General features: G+C 37.1%; 1 protein-coding gene across 8 annotated transcripts in view; it reads left to right on the top strand.

Moving 5' to 3' along the window:
- LOC123566083 (ankyrin-1-like) overlaps positions 1 to 21,710 on the top strand; it is a 228,079-nt gene that overhangs the window by 129,404 nt on the left and 76,965 nt on the right. For 6 of the 8 annotated variants that reach the window (XM_053550181.1, XM_053550182.1, XM_053550183.1 and 3 more), the window contains exon 13: positions 15,042 to 15,169. In XM_053550181.1, coding sequence (XP_053406156.1) covers positions 15,042 to 15,169 — 128 coding nt within the window. Of the gene's footprint in view, positions 1 to 6,423; positions 6,523 to 8,432; positions 8,532 to 10,141; positions 10,244 to 15,041; positions 15,170 to 21,710 lie in introns of all 8 variants that reach the window. The other 2 variants (XM_053550180.1, XM_053550184.1) reach the window with 1 other exon arrangement.

The raw sequence follows: 21,710 nt of genomic DNA, 5'->3' as shown, positions 1-21,710 counted from the left end.
TTAAGACTGGGATATATTTTTGTACATTTAATCTAGAAATGAAACATAACGTATGCATTTATGTCATTATGTTATTACATCACTGTTTTATTGTTTTTTCTATCAAAACTACATGTACTAATATTTTACGAAAAACAGTTTTTATGAACAAATCTTGTATCCTGGTAGTTTGTTGTCTCATGTGACGACAAATGACGTTGAAGCACAAACCGTGACGGGATTTCTTTTCGCAAATACCACATTCCAGAGGAGAATTCCCATCGCTGTCGCAGTCTTGCGTTTTTGCCTGAAAAATGAATTGAACAAGGAAATACAATACTGTAGATTTCAGATCGATTGAAATTAAAACGTTTTGCTACATATTAGTTCGATTATAATATTTCTTTTATGTAAAATATCTTTAACAAATTTTCTGTCAATTATAAATACAAGTCAATGGAGATGAGAACTTAGAATTGGGCGAGAACTTGTCAGATTACACAGTTTGCATTAAGTAATTTCTTGGGCAAGATACACACAAGGCTAGTGCACACCATAGCAAAACATCGACCATATTTTTTACTGATCTTCCAAAATCACAAAAAGTTAAAAATAAGTCTCTGTTTTGTGCCCAAACGTCGTTATACGTGATTAGAAATAGAATTATGAAATTTCGCGCTATCTGCAACTTTGAGGAAATTTATGATTTGCCTCTTCAACCAGTTACACAATAAATATTCTCTGTTAGTTGGACACTATTTTTTTTCAGAAAAAGTTTGCAACAGAAATTGATTGAAGTACAAGTTTGCAACAAAAAAGAGCTTGAACAAGATTTATTTGGGTATAGCACTATTCCGAAAACATGCAGAGCCAAACGTTTATAGAGTTCTTCATAATTAGTTGTTTTTTCTCGTTTAATGGCCCAAAAAGAGGCTAGTTTGGTCATTAGAATGTTAAAAACGCAAGAAACGACGCAATTCAAATATCAAAATATGGGCATGACAATTTTATAACTTCAATATTCGAAATGTACAACCCTGAAACGCAAAACCGAGTGTGGCGTAGACAAAGAACTGATGCATGCACATATCCATAGAGTTCAAAATACCATAGAAACCCACCTACCTGATAAAAACACAAGTGAACACGCGATGATTTCAGAAAATATCCGCCATTTTGTAAATTTGCAACCATTTCGCTCGCTTGAACCAAGTGTGCAACCACTTCACGTCCTGCCCCTTGAGTTTAAGCTTTGTAAGAAGTATGCTTCGTGAAACAGACCCAGTAAAAGAAAAAATAATGACAAAATTGAGTTAATTTTTAATCCTATGAAATTTATGTTTACATGTTTATGCTTTTAGACAGTATATCAAACTTACATGTACTTCACATTTTTTGTTTCTTTGGTGGTTTTCTCGGGGTCGGGATGGGGGTGGGGAGGGGGAGTTGTTTGATTGGTTTTGTTTGGTTTAACGCCGTTTTTCAGCAGTATTTCAGTTATGTAACGACAGGCAGTTAACCTAACCAGTGTTCTTGGATTCTGTACCAGTACACACCTGTTCTCAGCAGGTAACTGCCAACTTCCCTACATGAATCCAAAGACCTATTATGTCTTTGATGAATCTGAGGCCGCATGATGTGAGACACAATGTCTTTTATCAAATCGTCACGGAGCACATAGCCAAGCCCGGGCATCGGACTCGCGACCCCAAGATCCATACATCTGCGCTCAGCTCACTCTAATTGAGCTAAGCGAGCAGGTTAGAGATGGAGAGTGGGAGGGGAGTGGCGCCGGAAAATCGTTTTTAAACAGTCCTTCATTTTAGTTGGACAGTCAGTTCTTGATTTCATACTAGTATTAACTTTGATATCCACAAGTATCTGCTATGTTCGCTCGGATCCCCAAACAGGTCGTATGAAGTCCAGGAAACTGACTTTCCAACTTAAATGAAATATTGTTTAAAAACGGAAAAAGATCCTGTCCAACCAAAAAAGAAAAAAAAAAGAAAAAAAAAAAAAAAAAAAGGCCTACTTCTGATTATGCTTAACCTAAGAACAATGATGTTTCACCAAAGTAGGTCCCTTTTAATATTCAGATAAATCGCAAGAACAGTTTAAAATTAATGTAAGAATAGTACTACAAAGTTGGTTTAAGGACAAATTTCAAGATGTTTTTTTTTCAGTAAAAAACTGATCCATAATCTATAACAGGTCAAACTCGTGTTTCATTAAACGGTTTCACATTTGGCTGCATGGCATAAAATTTTGATACGCCGCTCCAAATCACACGACATGGTTTCAGTATGCATTAGACGGCGCCAAACTTTAATGAATCGTTTCACTTTACACTGCACGAACTCATGTTGCGTTAAACGTCTTCACATTGGACTGCGTGGCATCAAGTTTTAATACACCGCCAGGCGCGTAGCTAGGCCATTTTTAATTGTACGCAGATGAAATGGGGGTAGCGGGTCGGTGTATCCTTCCCTTGATTATTTATCAATGTGAGAACGGCAAATGGTGCATTTTAGCGTGTATTTGAAACAAAAACATTGCACGAAAACCTTATTCTTTGTTAATTGTTTATATAAAATGTTTTATTTTACTAGGTATGTGCGTAATACTGCACGTGCAATCTGTGGTTTAATGATCCATGTTATATATGTGCAAGTATTAATTCAAAACAAATGGTTAGTGGTTACATACTTTTAAAATATCATTATGATTGCATGCCATGGATATTTCATCCAAGAGATATGTCTGTAGTATATATTACGATAGTTGTTACAAGGAATTTGCAATAACTCCAAACTGAATACCGGACTATATAGTCAACAAAGACATCCTAAGTTTCATGATACTGATACAAATGCGCCAAATCTGAAACTGATACCTTGCGTAGGGAAAGCATTCCGGTATAGTGACGTCTTCATTACGTCAACTTCGTTATAGGTATTTCCTTATCTTTTTTTTCTTTAATTAAAACAGTATTCTGCAAAATGTTTCTTACATCTTTTAAATTATTTCGCGGTTTCGCCATCGTGATCTCGCTTGTGTAAATTCTCAATTTCACGCTTCGTCATCGTGATCTCGCGCTTTCTCATCATCATTTCGCGCTTTGCCATCATGATCCCGCGCTTTGCGTATCGCCTGCTCATGATGGAGACGCGCGAGATCACAATGGCGATGTGCGAAAAAAAAAAGTTTCAGGCTTTAACATTAGCATTTGGAAGACATTTTATAACAATATTGAATCATAAAAAATGTTAAAAACATAGCGTGACTGATGATATATCTCAACGACATCTAAAACAAGTATTACACTGAAAACTTGATTGGATTGTTTTTAGAATGTTCTTTAAGGTCCTCTGAAATATAAAACATATAATTTAGTTTACCTATAGGCCATTGAAAAAACTGAAATCACCAATTATAAGAAAGACATATTTATCTCACTGTGAATTGGTTGTCGGATACTGTAATATCGTATGACTTGTACCGGTGTAAAACCTTGGCATACGCGTAGGATTTAACTAGGTGTAATTATTCTATTATATTTTATTTTCTACAACATTGGGACCATGGAATAATTGATAATATTAAACAGTTAAATACAATTATAAGATCTATCTAAGATACCTGAAAATAACATAATAATTATTTTGGGTGACAAATTACGTCTGCGTGTTATACAAATTGTCCTATTCATAAAGCTTTTAGTCTTGATAAATGTCTCTTTGCCGATTTTCTCAACCAACAGTTTATCAATTTTTGACATTGTATTATAATTTTATTATAGAAAGTTGACTCTTTAAACCGTTAGCATAGACGGCGTATGAATGTAATATTTTACATGGTCAGGGTTATTACAGAATAAGCAATCAAATAGTAAGATAATGTACCTAAATTGTTAAAAAAAATAAAAAGACAATTATTGGTGAATTTCAATGCACGTTAAATATAAACCAGTTTGCTATTACTTCAGTTTACTGTACTTCAAACAAAATATGAAGAGAGCAATGCAATTATAGCAAATTTACATACTCTAGCTTCTTTTCTAATTGTGTATAGCAATTTTTTTTAAACAGTAAATTATAGACCATTTACATACTCTAGCTTCTTTTCTAATTGTGTAAATTTAACTCATGAAATTGTTATGACTTTCCTTTCTTCTCTTCTCTCTCTCTCTACCTTTCTTTCTTTTTTCTTTTATATTGATGCATGCAGTAAGAATTACCAATTAATTACAATTCTCTGTTGTAACATTCAGCTCTTTCTGTATCATCGGCAGCTTAACTTCGGACGAGTTCGTACGTTTCCGCGCGCGTTAGGAAATACCACGGACACGAGCAAAGGAAATGTTTTTACAAAAATCACCAACTTTTAAACGTCTAGGGAAGCAAGAAGACATTAAAATAATTTCAAAACAAAAACATATATAAAAAATTTATTGTCTGTAGAATTACCTCAATAGGATAATAAATATTCTCAAGTTATAAATAAAGTGACTACAGGGGAAAGAATAAGATATGTATCACAGGTTTTGCTTATTTTATTTCAGTAACGTAAGTATAAACTGAGACTGATAGTGTGTTGTTTTTAATCGCCAAGGGATGCATATTAATTCTTCATTTTAAATAATTTTTTTATATCTTTGTATAGAGAAAGAAATGACGAACACTTTAATAGGATAATAATTTGTGTGTTCATTATAATGAAAACAATACTTATTCAAACTTTTTTTCCTTCTTTGTTTCTATTGGAAATTATCAACCAGATAAAATCGATATCGCCCAGCCAGGTGTTTTCAAGGGGGATAATTTTACCGATAAGACGGCAATTTTACCTAATTGTTGATCATGGATTGCGTATGAATCTCCGTTGCATGATATAGACTTCTTCTTGCAACCAAATAAATTAGCTAGTTTAATTGTGTATGCTTGCCAGATTTTCATTACGCAGCTGCCTATCTGCGTATAGGCAGCTACGCGCCTGACCGCTCTCAATTACACAAAGCGATGTCAGTAAATAAAAGTAAACAATTGCTGAAAACTGTGTTTCACCTATTTATGTGAAATTTCAACACTCGCACGCTATTGCAAATGCATCAAAACAAACATGTGTAACAGTTCTTTGAAAATGGTGAGTTTTTAAAGGCGCCTGACTGTCCAGAAGTGGGGCCACTTTAGGCAGTCCTTTTCCGGAATTCAATGTTTGTATCAGTATACTGACACCTGTTTTGTAGTTTTTATAATGATAGCGTGTATATTACTCTACAAAACAAGTGTCAGTATACTGATATAAACATTGAATTCCGGAATAGGACTGCCTAAAGGGGCCCCACTTCCGGACAGTCAAACACCTTTAAAAACACACCATTTTCAAGGAACTGGTACACATGTTCGTTTTGATGCATTTGCAATAGCGTGCGAGTGTTGAAATTTCATATAAATAGGTGAAACACAGTTTTCAGCAATTGTTTATTTTAATTTCTTTACAAATGGCATTCATTTTCAAAGGGAAACAACTTTTTCAGAATATTTTAAGTACGGGACAGTACGGCAGAACATGTAATGGTCAGGTAAAATATTGGTAACGATGTTGTTCGTTTATAAAATATTTCTGTGTTTTTGGTGATATACTCCTCAACCTTAAATGGTTTCAAAATACAATGCGTTGAATGTAAATATATTGGACGGGATGGAGTTTTAGACTGGACGGCATTGAAATGCACTGCGCTGACTGACTTGTTTATGGGCGGGTTGTATATTTACAAATTTTGGCGGTAACCGCCGCCCATAATAGTCTGTTTGTTTTGTGTTTTTCAAAAACAATACACAATATAATGCTATCTATATGTACGTGTAGTAAGACATTTCATTGTAATCTATATATGATATATGATGCATTGCTGAACGTAAAACCATTCATATTTTGTATGTCATGTTATGTTACCTGTTGTTGAAAATAAAATAAAATAATAATAATAATAAAAAAAAAAGCACACGACCGTATCTTTTTTATTTGCCGAATTTTCTAAGTATACCTATAGGTTTTGAAAAATCGGGGTTTAATCAAATTCTACATTAAAGAAAACCCACACTGCTACCTTAGATTTAAATGACGATTTTCAAGAATTTGATTTTCAAGTGCTTATTGAAATATATGCATGATGATAGTTGATGTACACGATATTTGTTTTACTTCTGTAGACCAAATAATATCATTGGTCATTCACAGTTTTGGTAACTAGTTTTGTTAATAGTCTTACCTTAGTTTACTAATTAAATACTGACAGAATGAATTAATTACCAGCAGTAAATTAAAAGGGTAATGCCAATAAATGAATTCTAAAACTCTTAATATTTTCACGCAATCTCAAAATGAAAATTGCACTCCTGTGTGGTTTCATTCACGTAGTTTTGATTCTTTTTTCCGTTGTAGAGAGGTGACAACGCCATTCATTTGGCGGCAAGAAGAGGGAAATTGAAAATAATAAAGCAAATGAAGAAACTTGGAGCAAACCTCAAACAGAAAAATCTTGTGAGTCAAATATTTTTAACATCTTATAAACAGTAGGGTGTGTGTTGGGGTTGGCTCCATGACCAAGTGAGCCGCACCATGAGAAAACCAACATAGTGGCTTTGCGACCAGCATGGATCCAGACCTGTCCGCGCAGTCTGGTCTGGATCCATGCTGGTCGCTAACAGTTTCTCTAATTACTATAGGCTTTGAAAGCGAACAGCATGGATTCTGACCAGACTGTTCGGATGTGCAGGCTGGTCTGGATCCATGCTGGTCACAAAGCCACTATGTTGGCTTTCTCATGGCGCGGCTCAATTAGTAAATGTCATTTAGTTAAAAAAAAGTGTGTTCGAAACCCCGCTTGTAGTGTAGAATTATTTCATGCGAGGACATAATGTCCTGATTACTCCAGAACTCAATTATCTGACGTTTCACCGTAAAACATGTCATTAAACAGCAAAAAAGATCAAATAACATTTTAAAAATGGCTCAAACATTTTTGAATAAACAAACAAAAAGTAGAAACAGGAATACAATGATAGTTGTATGTTGTTTTGTTGTTTTTTTGTTGTGTGTGCAAAAGTCAGGGAAGACCACTCGTACATTTCAATTATAATCCAATTGTTCACTCTTACCTCGACCAGCTCTGAAAAATTTGAGAAGAATAAAACCATACAAAAGTCAGCATGCCCATATTTCTTATAAATACACCCATAAATTATTTGTCATCCCGCGAGCGCTGGACATTTATATGCCTCGAAGTACAGACTTTTAGCAAACATTCTCAATGCATTCTGAATACTAAGTACTAATATCTAACTTTTGTTTTTTGGACATGGGCTTGAATCCCAACCAGCATGGTTTCCACAGCATTTTTTTTATCCGGTAGAAAGCCGAAATACTGTCATCGTTATCAATAATCATTGATTAATAAGGCTTCAGAAAAGCCTCGCGGATTATTTGAGACACATGTGAATATATCACTTGTTGGCTGATTTAAAATATATGACGTTTACCTGCGTCATTTTGTATACTGATGTGTATTCTTTCTATTATGCAACTTGTACTTTTTATACATTCAGACAACTTTGTAAGAAAGTCAACAAGTACTACTCAGCACAACTTCAAATATTTGGCAATCTGACATTACATTTCATAACAATGACATGATTTATGACACTGCTTTTTTTAAAAATATGAAGTTTAATCGTTATTGCTACACGTTTAGACACATGTCTTGATCTTATATCTTAGCAGAGGCCAACCTCAATTACGACGACGGCGGGAAATAACATATCTTACTAGTTTATCAAATTTAATAGTAACATTAACAATAGGGGCCTCCGTGAATCACTTGCTCCTCACCAATGTGGGTTCGAGCCCCACTCGGGGCGTTGAATTGTTCATGTGAGGAAGCTATCCAGCTGGCTTACGGAAGGTCTTTTCAAGGAGTGTATACTGATGTGTATTCTTTATATTATGCAACGCTTGTGATGAAAAAATGCACGTAGGGGCACCTTGGCTTTTCCTCCACCATCAAAGCTGGGAAGTCACCATATGATTATGTTAGTGCGACGTTAATTAAACCCAACAAAACATTCTCTATAATATACACAAGGGGAATGACGGAAATATAACGGAATCTGAGCCTCGTGGTCAGTTGAAAGTGAAGTGTGTTCTGGCATCTTAAATAAGTATATAATCTGTACCCCACCTCCTGGTCTTTTGTCTGAACACACTTGTAACATGTCAAGTATTGGCCGAAAAGTAGAGCAGAATTATAAGATTGTTTACCGTCTGTTCTCCGCCATACACTTTAATACATTTCTCACAAAATTAAGCATGTGTGTCTGGTTTTAACACAGTGGCATTGTACGCCTTGCACTATGTACGCCTTGGACTATGTACGCCTATATTTTACTTTGCAGCACGGAAACGTACCAATGCACTATGCTGCTAAGGGAGGCTTCTTGGACCTTGTTAAGTATCTGAAAGACAATGGCGCGGACCTGAACATTACAAATAATGTAAGAGTCATTGACTATTCTTATATTTCCTTTTATTAATAACTTCTATACTAACTTATATCTGACTATTCTTATTTTTCCTTTTATTAATAACTTCTTTTACTAACTTATATCATTTAGAAAGGTCAAAAATAAAACCTTCAGATAAAAAAGCTATATAAGCGCTAATATATATAATGTAGGTTAATATGCCTTAAACCAGCAAACACTGCCTTATCAGGCGCATTTCAGTCACATTTGAATATGTTTTTATACAAAGTAAACCAAGTGTCAGACACTGGCAATGCCCCAAGTCTTTTTGGAGTCTTACATGGTAAAGAATTTAAAGGCTCTTCGATCGTTAAAGAAAATCTGCAGAATATATTGACAGTTTATTTTGTGATAATATAGATCTAATAGAGATAATCTCAATTGACAAGACACTAAATTTTATGTTAAAGTAGTTCCCCTTCGTCTCGCGTTGTTTGCTTGCTTAATTATATACATGGGAATGCGTTTCTTTCATACATGGGCAATCATCTACCATTTTCCCACAAAAGTAACTACTTTAATGAATTATAGAAGGTACTTACGAGAACCAAACGTATTTGTATGTAATAAGTCATTGAATCATTGCATCTTGCAAATATCATCCGCAGGATGGCTCTTTTTACTTGGCCATTTACGTGTTTGTTGTGTATCGTATACACATGTCAACTGTTTTTAGCTCTACTATTCAAAGTAGAGCTATTGGACCCACACGTGCGTCGGCGTCGGCGTCGGCGTCGGCGTCGGCGTCCCAATTTGGTTAAGTTTTTGTATGTAAGCTGGTATCTCAGTAACCACTAAAGGGAATGGATCGAAACTTCACACACTTGTTAACTGTGATAAACAAACTTGCTTTTTTACAAAATTATGCTAAGCTGGTATCTCAGTACCCACTAATGGAAATGGATTGAAACTTCACACACTTGTTCACTGTCATGATCGGACATGCACTGTGCAGGTCCCATAACTCTACCTTGTATTTTTTCAAAATTATTTCGACTTAGCAATTTTTGGTTAAGTTTTGTAGTAAGCTGGTATCTCAGTATCTACTAATGGGAATGGATTGAAACTTCACACTCTTGTTCACTGTCATGATCGCACATGCACTATGCAGGTCCCCTAACTCTACTTTGCATTTTTTCAAAATTATTCCCCTTTTTCGACTTAGCAGTTTTTGGTTAAGTTCTTGTATGTAAGCTGGTATCTCAGTATTTACTAACGGGAAAGGATTGAACTTCACACACTTGTTCACTGTCATGATATGACATGCAGTGCAAGGTTCAGTAACTCTACTTTGCATTTTTTCAAAAATTATTCCCTTTTACAACTTAGCAGTTTTTTTTGTTAAATTCTTATATGTAAGCTGGTATCTCAGTACCCACTAATGGGATGGATTGAAACTTCTCACACTTGTCCACTGTCATGAGCTGATAAGCACTGTGCAGGTTCCACAAGCCTGTTTCCATTTTTACAAATTACGCCCCTTTTTCGACTTTTGTATTCATTCAGTTGACAAGGCTTTTGAATAGTCGAACGTTGCTGTCTACGACAGCTCTTGTTCTAATTTTAATAATCATTTACAGGATGGGGAGTCACCATTGCACGAGGCTGTTAAGACACAGACCATGGATATTATTGAGAACTTGGTAGATCTAGGAATGTCACCCAATGTTAAAAATGAACAGGTATAACAGGTTTCTGTTCCGAAATAAGCTTTTCTGTAATGATTTATTTGCAAATAATACCTTAGCGGATACTTTTATTGAATAGTTTATAATAGTACATGTTTTAATCACGTCTATATTCAACTATCATCTTGTTGGTTGCCGGGAACCCTGTGTTTCCTCTGATTACATAGAATCCCTCTATTTGAAGTTTAAACATTAAGTCGATTAAAAGGTTTAAAAGATTGGCGTCCCACTGTATTAAACATTAAAAAAATGAAATCTTGTAATAATAAATTGTAATGCAAGATGACATGTTTTAAGGATGGAGATACGCCACTGCCACACTGCAATGAGATTGTGGAGCTGTGGAGGCAATGGAAGGGTTACTGATCAAACGCGCCAAAGCCGGCCAAAGAAACAAAGTAAATATTGAGATTAGTTAACTTTAAGCGACAAAAATAGAAGTATTATATTCGTAGCAAGTATATTGTACCTTTAATACGACATCTAAAAATACGACATTACAAAAAAGATGCCACTGCATTATTTCAAAGTTTATGATGCTATCTAAATCTAGAAATCAGGATGGATTACTGGTAGTTATTTCGTGTAAAAAGAGTAATTTAAAGCATTTCTACATTATAATTTGTATAAAAGCATTTAGCTATTGCCCTATTGTAATAACGTTATATTGTAAGTTTGTGCATTTTAATGCATGCAGAGAATGTTTTCAAGATACACTATTCTCTGGATACTTACATTATTTCAGGAAGGGAAAAAACCAGAGGATGTGGCCAAGATGTAGCGATAAAAGAAAGCCTCAGAATGTATGCTACAATGTTGATGGCGAAGAGCTCCGGGTAAGTCACATATAACACACAGATGCGTTTAAATAATTGTGTTCATATGCAAGTACATGATTGATTGTGTTGCAAAAGATTTTGCGACCCGAATGGCTTTAGATAAACATGTATTCGAAATTGATTGATCCGAAATTTAAGAAAATGATTACGCACAAGAAGTTAAAGGCTGAAAAAAAACCCCTGAAAGATAAAGACATATTCTGGTAGATATTTTCTGTCAAAATTGGTTTAAAGGTTAAATTAAAAAATGTTCATAATACAAACATTCATACACGATTATTTCATTTCAATAGCATGTGGGCATGTAGTTTCATTGATTGCTAATCATATATAATTTTTTGATGACCTTGGCAAATTAAGTAATATAAGTGGTTGAAATATCTGGCTCGACGGTAAATTTTTAGACATTTACGAGGCTCCTATCGACAAAAAACCCTTTCGTGACTGTAGATATTTGTCAACTCAGTATTTCCCATTTTCATCTGGGTTCCTACCAAACTGACAGACTTTAAAATATTTTGTTTTAATTTTTACAAAATAGATACATACAAGCGAAAGGAATGAAGATTACGCGCACAATGTATCACAAGGCCTGACCGTCGACCGTGTTGGCGTCATTATACATAATATTGACATTCTAAAGAATTCCCGACGGGGTTTTACTGTCGGAGAGAAAAGGCAGAAAATGCAACTGTGACATTAAAGAAGTACGGGAGGAGTCAGTTTTCAGTGACGTTTACCATATAAGGATCTTCGAAGTGAACAGAGACTGGCAAAACGAAGATTTATCTCCCCGTATTCAAAAACGCCATCTGAGAAAGAACAAATGGTGATTCATTTTATAATACAGTGGAAGAGGACAAAGTTGTTGAAAACGCCATGTACAAAACAAGGTACTAGAACATTCATTATCAATATACGCGCACTTAAAAGAAATTTGACCATATCATAATTTAATATTACACGTATATTCTGTATATCTCATGTTCTTACCTATTGTACCAAAATGTTTATTTCTAGATATACACTAGATATAAAGTATATACTGGTATATGGGAACTATATTGGAGTCAAGCATGTCCGTCCGTTGGTCCATTCACCCGTCCGTTGGTCAGAGTCCGTCAGTCCCTAATTAGGGTCCGCTCCATATCTTCTTAACCGTTGGGAAGATTTCATAAAACTTGCGTCGGTTATGGACCCAACCAAGACGATGTGCAGTGCGCACAACCAAGGTCACGAGGTCTAATGTCAATGTTACACTTGGAGGTCAAAGGTCACATACCTTAACTTCGTATGCATTCCATATCTCCATAACTGCTTGGAAAATTGTCCAAAAAAACCCCCACAAACTAACATCAAATATGTACCTCATTATGACGACGCTATGCAAAGGGCACATCCCAAGTCAAAGGTCACTCTGGGAAACCAATGCTCAAATAGCTTAACTTCTTGTCTACTCCAAATCTTCTGATTGGCTGGTACGATTGTCCTAAAAGTTCCTTCAAATATTTAACTTACTAAGACGATGTACAAAGCACACGACCAAGGGCACGAGGTCCAAGGTCAAGGTCACACTTGGAGATCAAATGTCAGTATGCTTCAGTTTGTGTCATTCCAAATCTTCTAAACTGCTGGATTTTTTTATAAACAAACATGAATTCTTTACATCATCAAGATGACGTGCGGGGCACACATCATAGGTCACTCTGTCCAAGGACAAGCTCATACTTGTAGGTCAGTTTATGTCCACTCCATATCTTCTAAACCACTAGAATGGATTTCATAAAATTAGCATTACTTGTTGTCCTCATCCTGATGATATACAGAGTACACATTCAAGGTCACTTGGTCCAAGGTCAATGTCACAGATGCTATAATTTATGTCAGCTTCATATATCTTCTTAACCACTGGAAGAATGTTCATAATACTAGCATCAGTTGTTAATTTCCTCAAGATGACTGCAGAGAGCACAACCCAGACTAGAAGGTTTAAGATTAAGCTCACATTTAAAGGTCAAAGGACATGCTTTCCCTGTATCAAAGCGGCGTCTTGGGATATTAATCATATTTAGTGATAGCTCTAGTTTTTATAATATTAGCTTTAAAACTTTGTACGCCTTATACTGTTTTTAACTGTACCTTTTCAAGAAAACACCATACTCGCTCTTTGTAAGTTTGTTTTCTATCAAGTCTAGCAGTAATTCAGTGCTTCTACATAATTTGACATGTTCGAGACCGTTTGTATATGTATAGTGTATGTTACAGTTCTCAAACTTGTACACCTGTTACTATAGTTTAGAAAATGCATGAATATATATGCAATTTGTCTTTGTAGAATAGTTACTGTGAGTTAGAGACAGTTTTGATTCCCGAGACCACGGTTGTATGTGTAGTACACGTTAGACCAAGGAGAGAAGAGAACAAGGTTAATAAAGAGGGGGCAGTAATTACGTCTGAAATGGAGAAGGACTTCTCCTGGAAGTATCACAAGATTCATTTGAGGGAGAGACAGTGCTTAGCTTATCGTGTGTTTGATAAAAAACATTCACAACACCTTAAGTGAAAAAAATGTGTACCTGTACAATTTATCTGTTGTTGCACCTAAATTGCGAAGAAAATTTTAAGTTTAAAATTGAAAAAGAAATTTTGGCCTTAAATATGTAAATACCTTGATAATTCTACATATTTTAAAGATGCTTTGGCAAAACTGAGCTTCTCTAGAAATTCTTCTTTCCTAGAATTAGCTAATAACACTTACTTTAGAAAGAACTTTTTTTAATTCCTCGTAGGTTTTCGAAACAAACACAGATGATTACGCAGAACTGGAGAAGAAAGAGCATCTCAAATGATATACTACTTCCGGTATGTCTAAAGATAAACCAAATACTCGAAAACTTGGTAGGAAAGCATCGTCAGCAGTTAAATGCACCAGATGAAGAGACTGAAGAAAAGCAAGAAATTGTCAGAAACCCACCCAAACCACAAATCCAAAACTTGTTAACTGACGTTTATCAAATAAATGTGGAAGGTATGTAAGTTTTATTTAGATTTATTGATGTTGTAAAGATTGTTTTGGTTGCTATACGAAGGCACCATTTTTTTTAAATATGATACCACTACCTCAGTTCGCAAAAGAGATCCCGTTTACACATTGTTCTTTAGAAATAAAATCTAGGCTTACTTGAAATACTGATAGCAAAGATATCCGGGTTAATACGTTTGTGAAATCAGCAAGTTAATAGTTTATTCATAAATCATTTAACTGCTTAAAACGGTTTAAGGCAGGCGCTATTCCGAAATGTTATGTTAACTAAGTTACTTTAAGCATGATGTTTATATTTTAATGTGACGACTTCCATACTGTTTTGTGAAAACATTCTTGATTTACGACTTCTTTTCGACATTACAGGACAACAGCCTAAAAAAGGTGTCAAAGTTAAGATACCGCTTTGTAAAGGCATGGAGACTGATGATGAAGTGACATCGTTGCTGCAGACGAGACAAAATTACAGGAAGTAGACAGTCTCGAAGTTCTCCAAACAAAGCCCACAATTGTCGGCTGCAATCTGATATTCGAAGTGTCTCACTTTAGCATGTTAGTAGCTGCCTTGCACTGTAATGTATTATGTCACCAGAGCTTACTCAAACTATGACTTATGTGTATAAAGATAAAACGTAAGCTTTCAGCGTCCCACACCGATTCTAGTATTAGCTTAGACCATTACCATTAAGCAGCTGTTGTTAGTTCTTGCATTACTGAGCAAATTGGATAAGGTTAAATGCGAGCTTTGGTTGACTTTTCAAGTTAAGTCACTGGAAGTATTTTTCGAAATAGAGGCTTTGAAGTTAGTTTGGCAACTCAGTCAGTCAAAAGCAAGCCATTTTAAACATTATTTTCGTGTTGTGTTTTCACTATATCTTGAAATTATACAGCGTTCTTTCAACTTTCATAGATATGTGGCGACATGGAAAAAGAAAGCTGCAGAAAAAGAAGAAAGGCTGGAACTTCAGCGTCAGATATCTAATGCTCGAGATAAAAGAAAACCTGCTGCATTGTTTGCTGTTGTAAAACATATAGAAGGTAAATGAACGACTGTGTGGGTGAATTTCATGTATACATTAATAAGCATTTTTTCCGTTCCAGTCTCACATTAGAATTATCCGTTTTGGCAAACAAATGTAAAGTAAAGGCAAGGTGGTAAGAATATAAAGTCAAGGTGATAATTTGAAAAAATGACTACGCATGTGTACATGTTGTGGGGGGTTGCGGGTAAACTCTGTATTTAATGAAACAAACTCACGTCTGATTCATACAAATGTATTCTGTGAACTATATCCGTTACAAAACAATACATGGTAAGTGACGTCTAACGTCACGCATAAGTTGGCGTCAACATAACGTCAATGTAATTTCGCGCTATTTCCGACATTCTGGGGCCCGCGAAAAGTGAAAGTACTAAAAGTTCCATTTCTTAAATATATTAAAACAATTATAAAACACTTATCAATATATAACGTTCGTTTCTTGAATTTTTGGTCATTGTCTCTAAATCACATATTTCACGAAATTGAAGAACACTCTAAAATTAAAGCACTGTTCATTTTTCATCGATCTCGTATTTTCTACTTATTTAAAGTCTCTCGTTTTCATTGATCTCCAAAGGGTAAAGTCTCACGATTGGTCTGATGGTATGCCCACTTCCGGTACGGATTTTTGCTGCCCTGATCAGTCCGTCTCGTCCGGGTACAAGTTCCTCCACCACAGCCAGTTTCCACAGCAACCGAGAACTGTCATCGTGCACCTGCACGACATCTCCAATACGTATCGTCTGCTCGTTGCGACCACTTTGTGTATGACGTTCACGTAGTGATGTGAGGTAATCTGACTTCCATCTCGCCCACCAACGATTAATCAGCTCACGCTGGACTCGAACTCGTTTCGTTATTATTTGTTGATTGCTGATTATGGTGCTAGGATCTGTCGCATCTGGTATCGCTGTAATTCTCCGTCCAGTTAATAAGTGTGATGGGGTAATCGGCTCTGGATCTGTGTTTTCTGATGTGACGTATGTGAGAGGTCTGTCGTTGAGGATAGCTTCTACCTCAGTAAGTGTCGTCTGTAACGCCTCAAAGGTAACGAATGCTCGACCTAACACTTTCTTTAGGGATGTCTTTACGAGCCCAACCATTCTCTCCCACCATCCTCCAAACCATGGTGCTGGAGTTGGAATGAATTTCCACTCGGTTCCGGATCTGTTTATATGATTTCTCAAGGTTTGGGACTGGAACATGGTCTTCAATGTGTTAGATGCTGCGTGGAATGTTGCAGCGTTGTCTGATATGATCATTCTAGGTAGTGAACGTCTGCTGACAAAGCGTCTAAAGGCTTGTATAAATGAATTTTCGGTGAGGTCATGCACAAGTTCAAGGTGAATAGCTCTGGTAGCTGCACAGGTAAACAAACATACGTAAGCCTTCGATTCTAATCCGGTTTCTGACTTCACAAACAACGCACCACTGTAGTCGACCCCTGTGATTGTAAATGGTGGCGAACTTTCTACTCTGTAAGCTGGTAACGGTGGTGGGTCTGGAGCACTGTAAGGTGGTGAGTTGATCTTCCGACATGTTATACATCTCCGTAGTAGAGATTTGACACATTGTCGTATCGTCGGTATCCAATAACGTTGTCGTAAGTGGCATATAGTTGCACTGATACCCGAATGCAGCTGTTTCTGGTGTGCATCAAGTACGATAAGTCGCGTAAGTGGGTGTTTCGCTGGTAATAAGATGGGAAATCGGGTGTATTCATCAAGGGGTGCATTGTGTATACGACCTCCACATCTGATGTAGCCTTCTTTATCAATGTAAAGTCGTAATTGTCGTACCAGCGGTAGTCGTGATTTTCCAGATCGAAGATTTTCAATAACTTCATTGTAGACTGTAGACTGACACTGTCGAATCAAGTTCATTTCTGCTTCTCTTAGCTCCGTAACAGTGATAGCTTCAACCATTCTATCTTGGTGTTGTGTTCTACAGTTGTCAATAAATCTTCGGACGTAGGCCATAACTCGAAGTAGCTTCTGAAGATTGTTGAATCTGCTTACGTCAATCGTATCTGGAACCTGGGGTGTTGGTTGTCGCGAAATACGGGTATGCTGGTCATCTTCGGGTTGTATTGTAGATAGCACAGTGGTGTCTCGAACTTTACATTTTGGCCAGTTTATCTCATCGGTTAACCAAGGCGGACCTGTAAACCATAGTTTGTTGTCTTGGTATTGACTTGCCGATATTCCACGGGTAAGTAGATCTGCGGGATTGTTCTGTGTGGGACAATATCGCCAACTTCCGGTTCCGGTCTGATTTCTGATTTCTTCAACTCGTCTCCGTATAAATCGATTGGTTTTTTCCGGGTTACTCAACCAGTGTAAAACAATCTGGCTATCTGACCAGTAATCTATCTTGTCTATTCCTAGTGCTTTTCGTAGATGTTGGGAAAGTCGAGCTCCTATGACAGCCGCCATAAGTTCAAGTTTTGGTAGGGTGAGGGGTTTCAATGGTGCGACTCTGTTCTTAGCCATTACTAATGATGAGTGATTTCTTCTGCAAATATAAGCTGTTGCACCGTAAGACTGAGTGCTTGCGTCGACGAATATATGAAGTTTTGTGTCGTCTGCTGCATCTTGATTGTCGTCTGTTTCGGCAAAGTAATATCTCTGGAATTGGGTTTTCATTGCTGTGTTCAAGTCTGTTGCTATCTGTAACCACCTCTGTTGGTAGGATCTTGGTAGCATTGTGTCCCAATCGAACTTGTCTTTCCAAATATCTTGAAGTAGTATCTTGGCTTTCACTGTAATTGGGGTTAGAAAACCAAGTGGATCGTAAATCCGGGATGTGTTCTGCAGTATGTATCTCTTGGTCGTAATTGCGGTTGTCTCTATTAGTCTTTCTTGGTATGTCATGATATCTGTCTCTGATTCCCAGCGTAATCCTAATAGTTTGGTTACTTCGTCTTTGTCTTGAATGTTAAGTTGCCTCGCTGTATCTCTCAGTTTGTGACTGTTAGAATTCCATGACCTAAGTGTGAATCCTGCTTCTGACATAAGATCACGTGATTGATGGAAGTAACTGATGACATCTGTTTCTTTGTCAAGGCTGGATAAGAAGTTGTCTACATATAAGTCACTCTGTAGTCTATTACTGACCCATGTATTTGCGTTTCTCTGTAGATGTTTCAAGAGCGTTGCGTTCAAAATGAATGGAGAACATACCGCGCCAAAAAGTACAGATTTAAACCGATAAGTCTTTAGTGCACTCTCTGGATTGGTTGGGTCTGAAAGCCAAAGAAATCTCGTCATGTCTCGGTCATTTTCGTGTAATCCAATGTGAAGAAAAGCCTTCTCTATGTCGGTGACTACGGCGTACTGTTTGAGTCTGAATCTGACTAGTATGGCTGTAAGATCGTTGAGCTCTGGGGGTGTCGACTGCAAACAATCGTTCAAACTCGGATGATTCCGTGACATGCGACAACTACAGTCGTAGACAATGCGTACAGGTGTTGTAAATGATTCTTTCTTCACAGCGTGATGTGGAATGTAGTGGACACAGTTGTGGGGTTGGTCTGTATCTGGAACTTCTTCTATGAAACCTCTGCTTTCTTGATCCCTGATAATATCTCCATAAAGTTTCAATGTCACAGGGTCTTGACGTAATCTACTGACCAATGTCTCAGTTCGGCGTTTCACGATGCCGTAGTTAGTGGGAAGGGCGGGGTGGTCTAATTTCCAGGGTAATTTCGCTACATACTTGTCACCAGTAAACGTAATTGACGTGTCTTGATACTCTGTCATGTAACTCCTCTCTGGGATTTCATCTTCGCTCTGTTGAATACCAAGGCTCTCAAGTTTCCAAAAATTTTCTAGGTCAATATCTTTGGGTGACTGCGTAATAACATTCAATGTTAAACTAGTCGTGGCTCTGCTAGATGACGCATGAAAAGGGACGGGACCGGACAGAAGATAGCCAATCTTGGAAGCGACTGCTGTAGGTCCTGGACCTCGGATGATGTTGTCTTCAACGATTCTCCAATAGTAATCTGCACCAATGAGAAGTTGAACCTCGAACGTTGTGTCTTCTGTCAGCGGATGCGCTAATTTGAGACCTTTCAAGTGCTGTAAGTGGGAAACATTTTTGTTGTATTTCTGAAACGGTACTGCTATAGTTGGTACTATCAGCACATTAATCGGTATTTTCTCTTTGGTTGACGTAATCAAAAACACTGTGGCAGTGTCTAGGTGGCGCACTTCATTCTTCGAATTTCCAAAACTCGCCAAGTGCAAAGTGTCAGTTCCCGTGGATGTAAGTCTAAGTTTGTCTGCATGCTCTCTCGTGATAAATGATCTTTGAGAACCCTCATCGAAAAGAATGTTAGTATCTGCTGAAATGATACCGCTTGTTACGGGAGATATCGCTGTCTTAAGCAGCACGTACGGCGTTTGTTGCTCACATGTCGTCTGCTCAAACGTGATATGATCGTAAGTATGCAACGCTGCAGTCTGATGTTGTAGCTGGTTGTCACTGACTGCAGATGCTGAAGACGTCTGTATTGGCGGTTGAACTTGAGATAAGTTCTGACATATACTGGTATGGTGTCTTTTCTGACAGTTTCTGCATCTTTTCTGAGACTTACAGTTAAATACTTGGTGTGTTCCCAAACAGTTAAAACATAGACGTTTGTTTTTCACCACTGCGATTCTGGATTCGTAGTCCCTCATAACGTTACAATCATTAGCAAAGTGCGTATTGCTTGAACAAAATACACATACCTTAGCGTTTGTAAAACGTTGTTGTTGTTGTTGTTGTTGTGTACGTGGATGTGGATGTAGACGCACGTGATTCTTATCCCTATCCTGTCGTGCACGTGGTCTAAAGCCTGAACCAGTTAACAATGACATCGTGGCTGGTGTTTCATGCAAGTACAAGTTACTGTTGACCTGACCTGCTTCTAATACGTTGATTTCTTCGTAGATAGCGCGGCGCATCTCATGTAATTCTAGATTTCTGCCTTTATGTTCACGTGCCAAGTTCTTACGTATTTCTGCCGGAAGTTTGTCAAATATCACAGGCACTAAGAACGTCCCAAATGAATCCTCATGCTGATCAAGTGACTCAAGTCCCCGGATGTATGTTTCTAGTTTGTCATAATAACCTCTCAGGCTTGGAAGTGTGTTACTAGGCGACGGAAGATGTAGAAGAGACTGTATGTAAGCATGCACTATCTTATGTTTCTGTCCGTATTGTTCATGTAATAATTCAACTGCATTACTGTAGTTAGCGTTCGTTAGGGCAAATCCATCTATTTTCCGAGCTGCTTCATCCTCCAGTTGTGAACGTAAATAATTAAATTTTTGCACATCCGTTAAATTCTGGTTTGAATGCACTGCTGAACTGAATGAATCCCAAAAAGCTTGCCATTCTAAGATGTTTCCGTTGAAGGTAGGTAATGAGAATTTTGGAAGGCGGGAATATTGCGTCGAACTCGCAGTATTTCTATCCTGTACAATTATCGTCTGCTGTTCACCAGGTGTTGATGAATTATTTCTCTGACTTTGATTTTGTGACGACTTTTCACGACTTTCACTGAATTCTTGGAATTCACGAACTTTGATCTGTATCGCTAATGAATATTCTTCACTGTTAATGATTTCTTCTTCAATCTCGGCGATTTCTGTCTGTTCAAGTATTTTCTCATTCAATGATACAAGATTCTCGAATTTGCCAGTCACAGATTCTAATATAGCACGAAATTCCGACATCGACGAACTATCTTTTGCATTTTCGATTTTCTGGAGTTGAATTTCTATAACTTTGCGTTGTCCCTCTCGGATCGATCGTAATTTGTCTATCTTCATTGTTGCTTTGGTCACGGCACCAAGATGTGGGGGGTTGCGGGTAAACTCTGTATTTAATGAAACAAACTCACGTCTGATTCATACAAATGTATTCTGTGAACTATATCCGTTACAAAACAATACATGGTAAGTGACGTCTAACGTCACGCATAAGTTGGCGTCAACATAACGTCAATGTAATTTCGCGCTATTTCCGACACATGTATGTACATTGTTTCAACGCGAGATGAGAATGATTGTTGCTCAGTTGGATTTATTACTCTCTGGCTGCTCCACCGGCACCAGATCAGAAAGAAAATGCCTCCGTACGTGTTATACCCTACCCCTAGGTATTCTATAAGAACCATGGTCGTGAACGGGAAAATATACTAACCCGTTTCAATCGCACATTTCATACCTAAAACACGCAGTGTGGTAAATGTGTACTATGGATATCAAACAAGTAGTAATTTATCTTCCATTGTGTACCGGTCACATTTTTTCAATACATCTTATCTTAGAAAATCAACGCGTAGTTTATAGTAATTTCAACATTACACAAAAAACTTGCTTGAACTTCCCTGGTGAAGTTCTGTTCTATATTACAAAACCATTCTGATTGGCTGTTGTGAAAATGTATGTCAATCGTCATTTTACTACACGTGTTCGCTAAAATGTGAAAATGCAGCAAAATGTGCAAAATGAATAAAATATACAGAACAGATGCAGACAAAT

The sequence above is a fragment of the Mercenaria mercenaria genome, chromosome 8 (genome assembly GCF_021730395.1).
Source record: "Mercenaria mercenaria strain notata chromosome 8, MADL_Memer_1, whole genome shotgun sequence".
NCBI lineage: Eukaryota > Metazoa > Mollusca > Bivalvia > Venerida > Veneridae > Mercenaria > Mercenaria mercenaria.
This window is presented reverse-complemented; position numbering and strand designations above follow the sequence as displayed.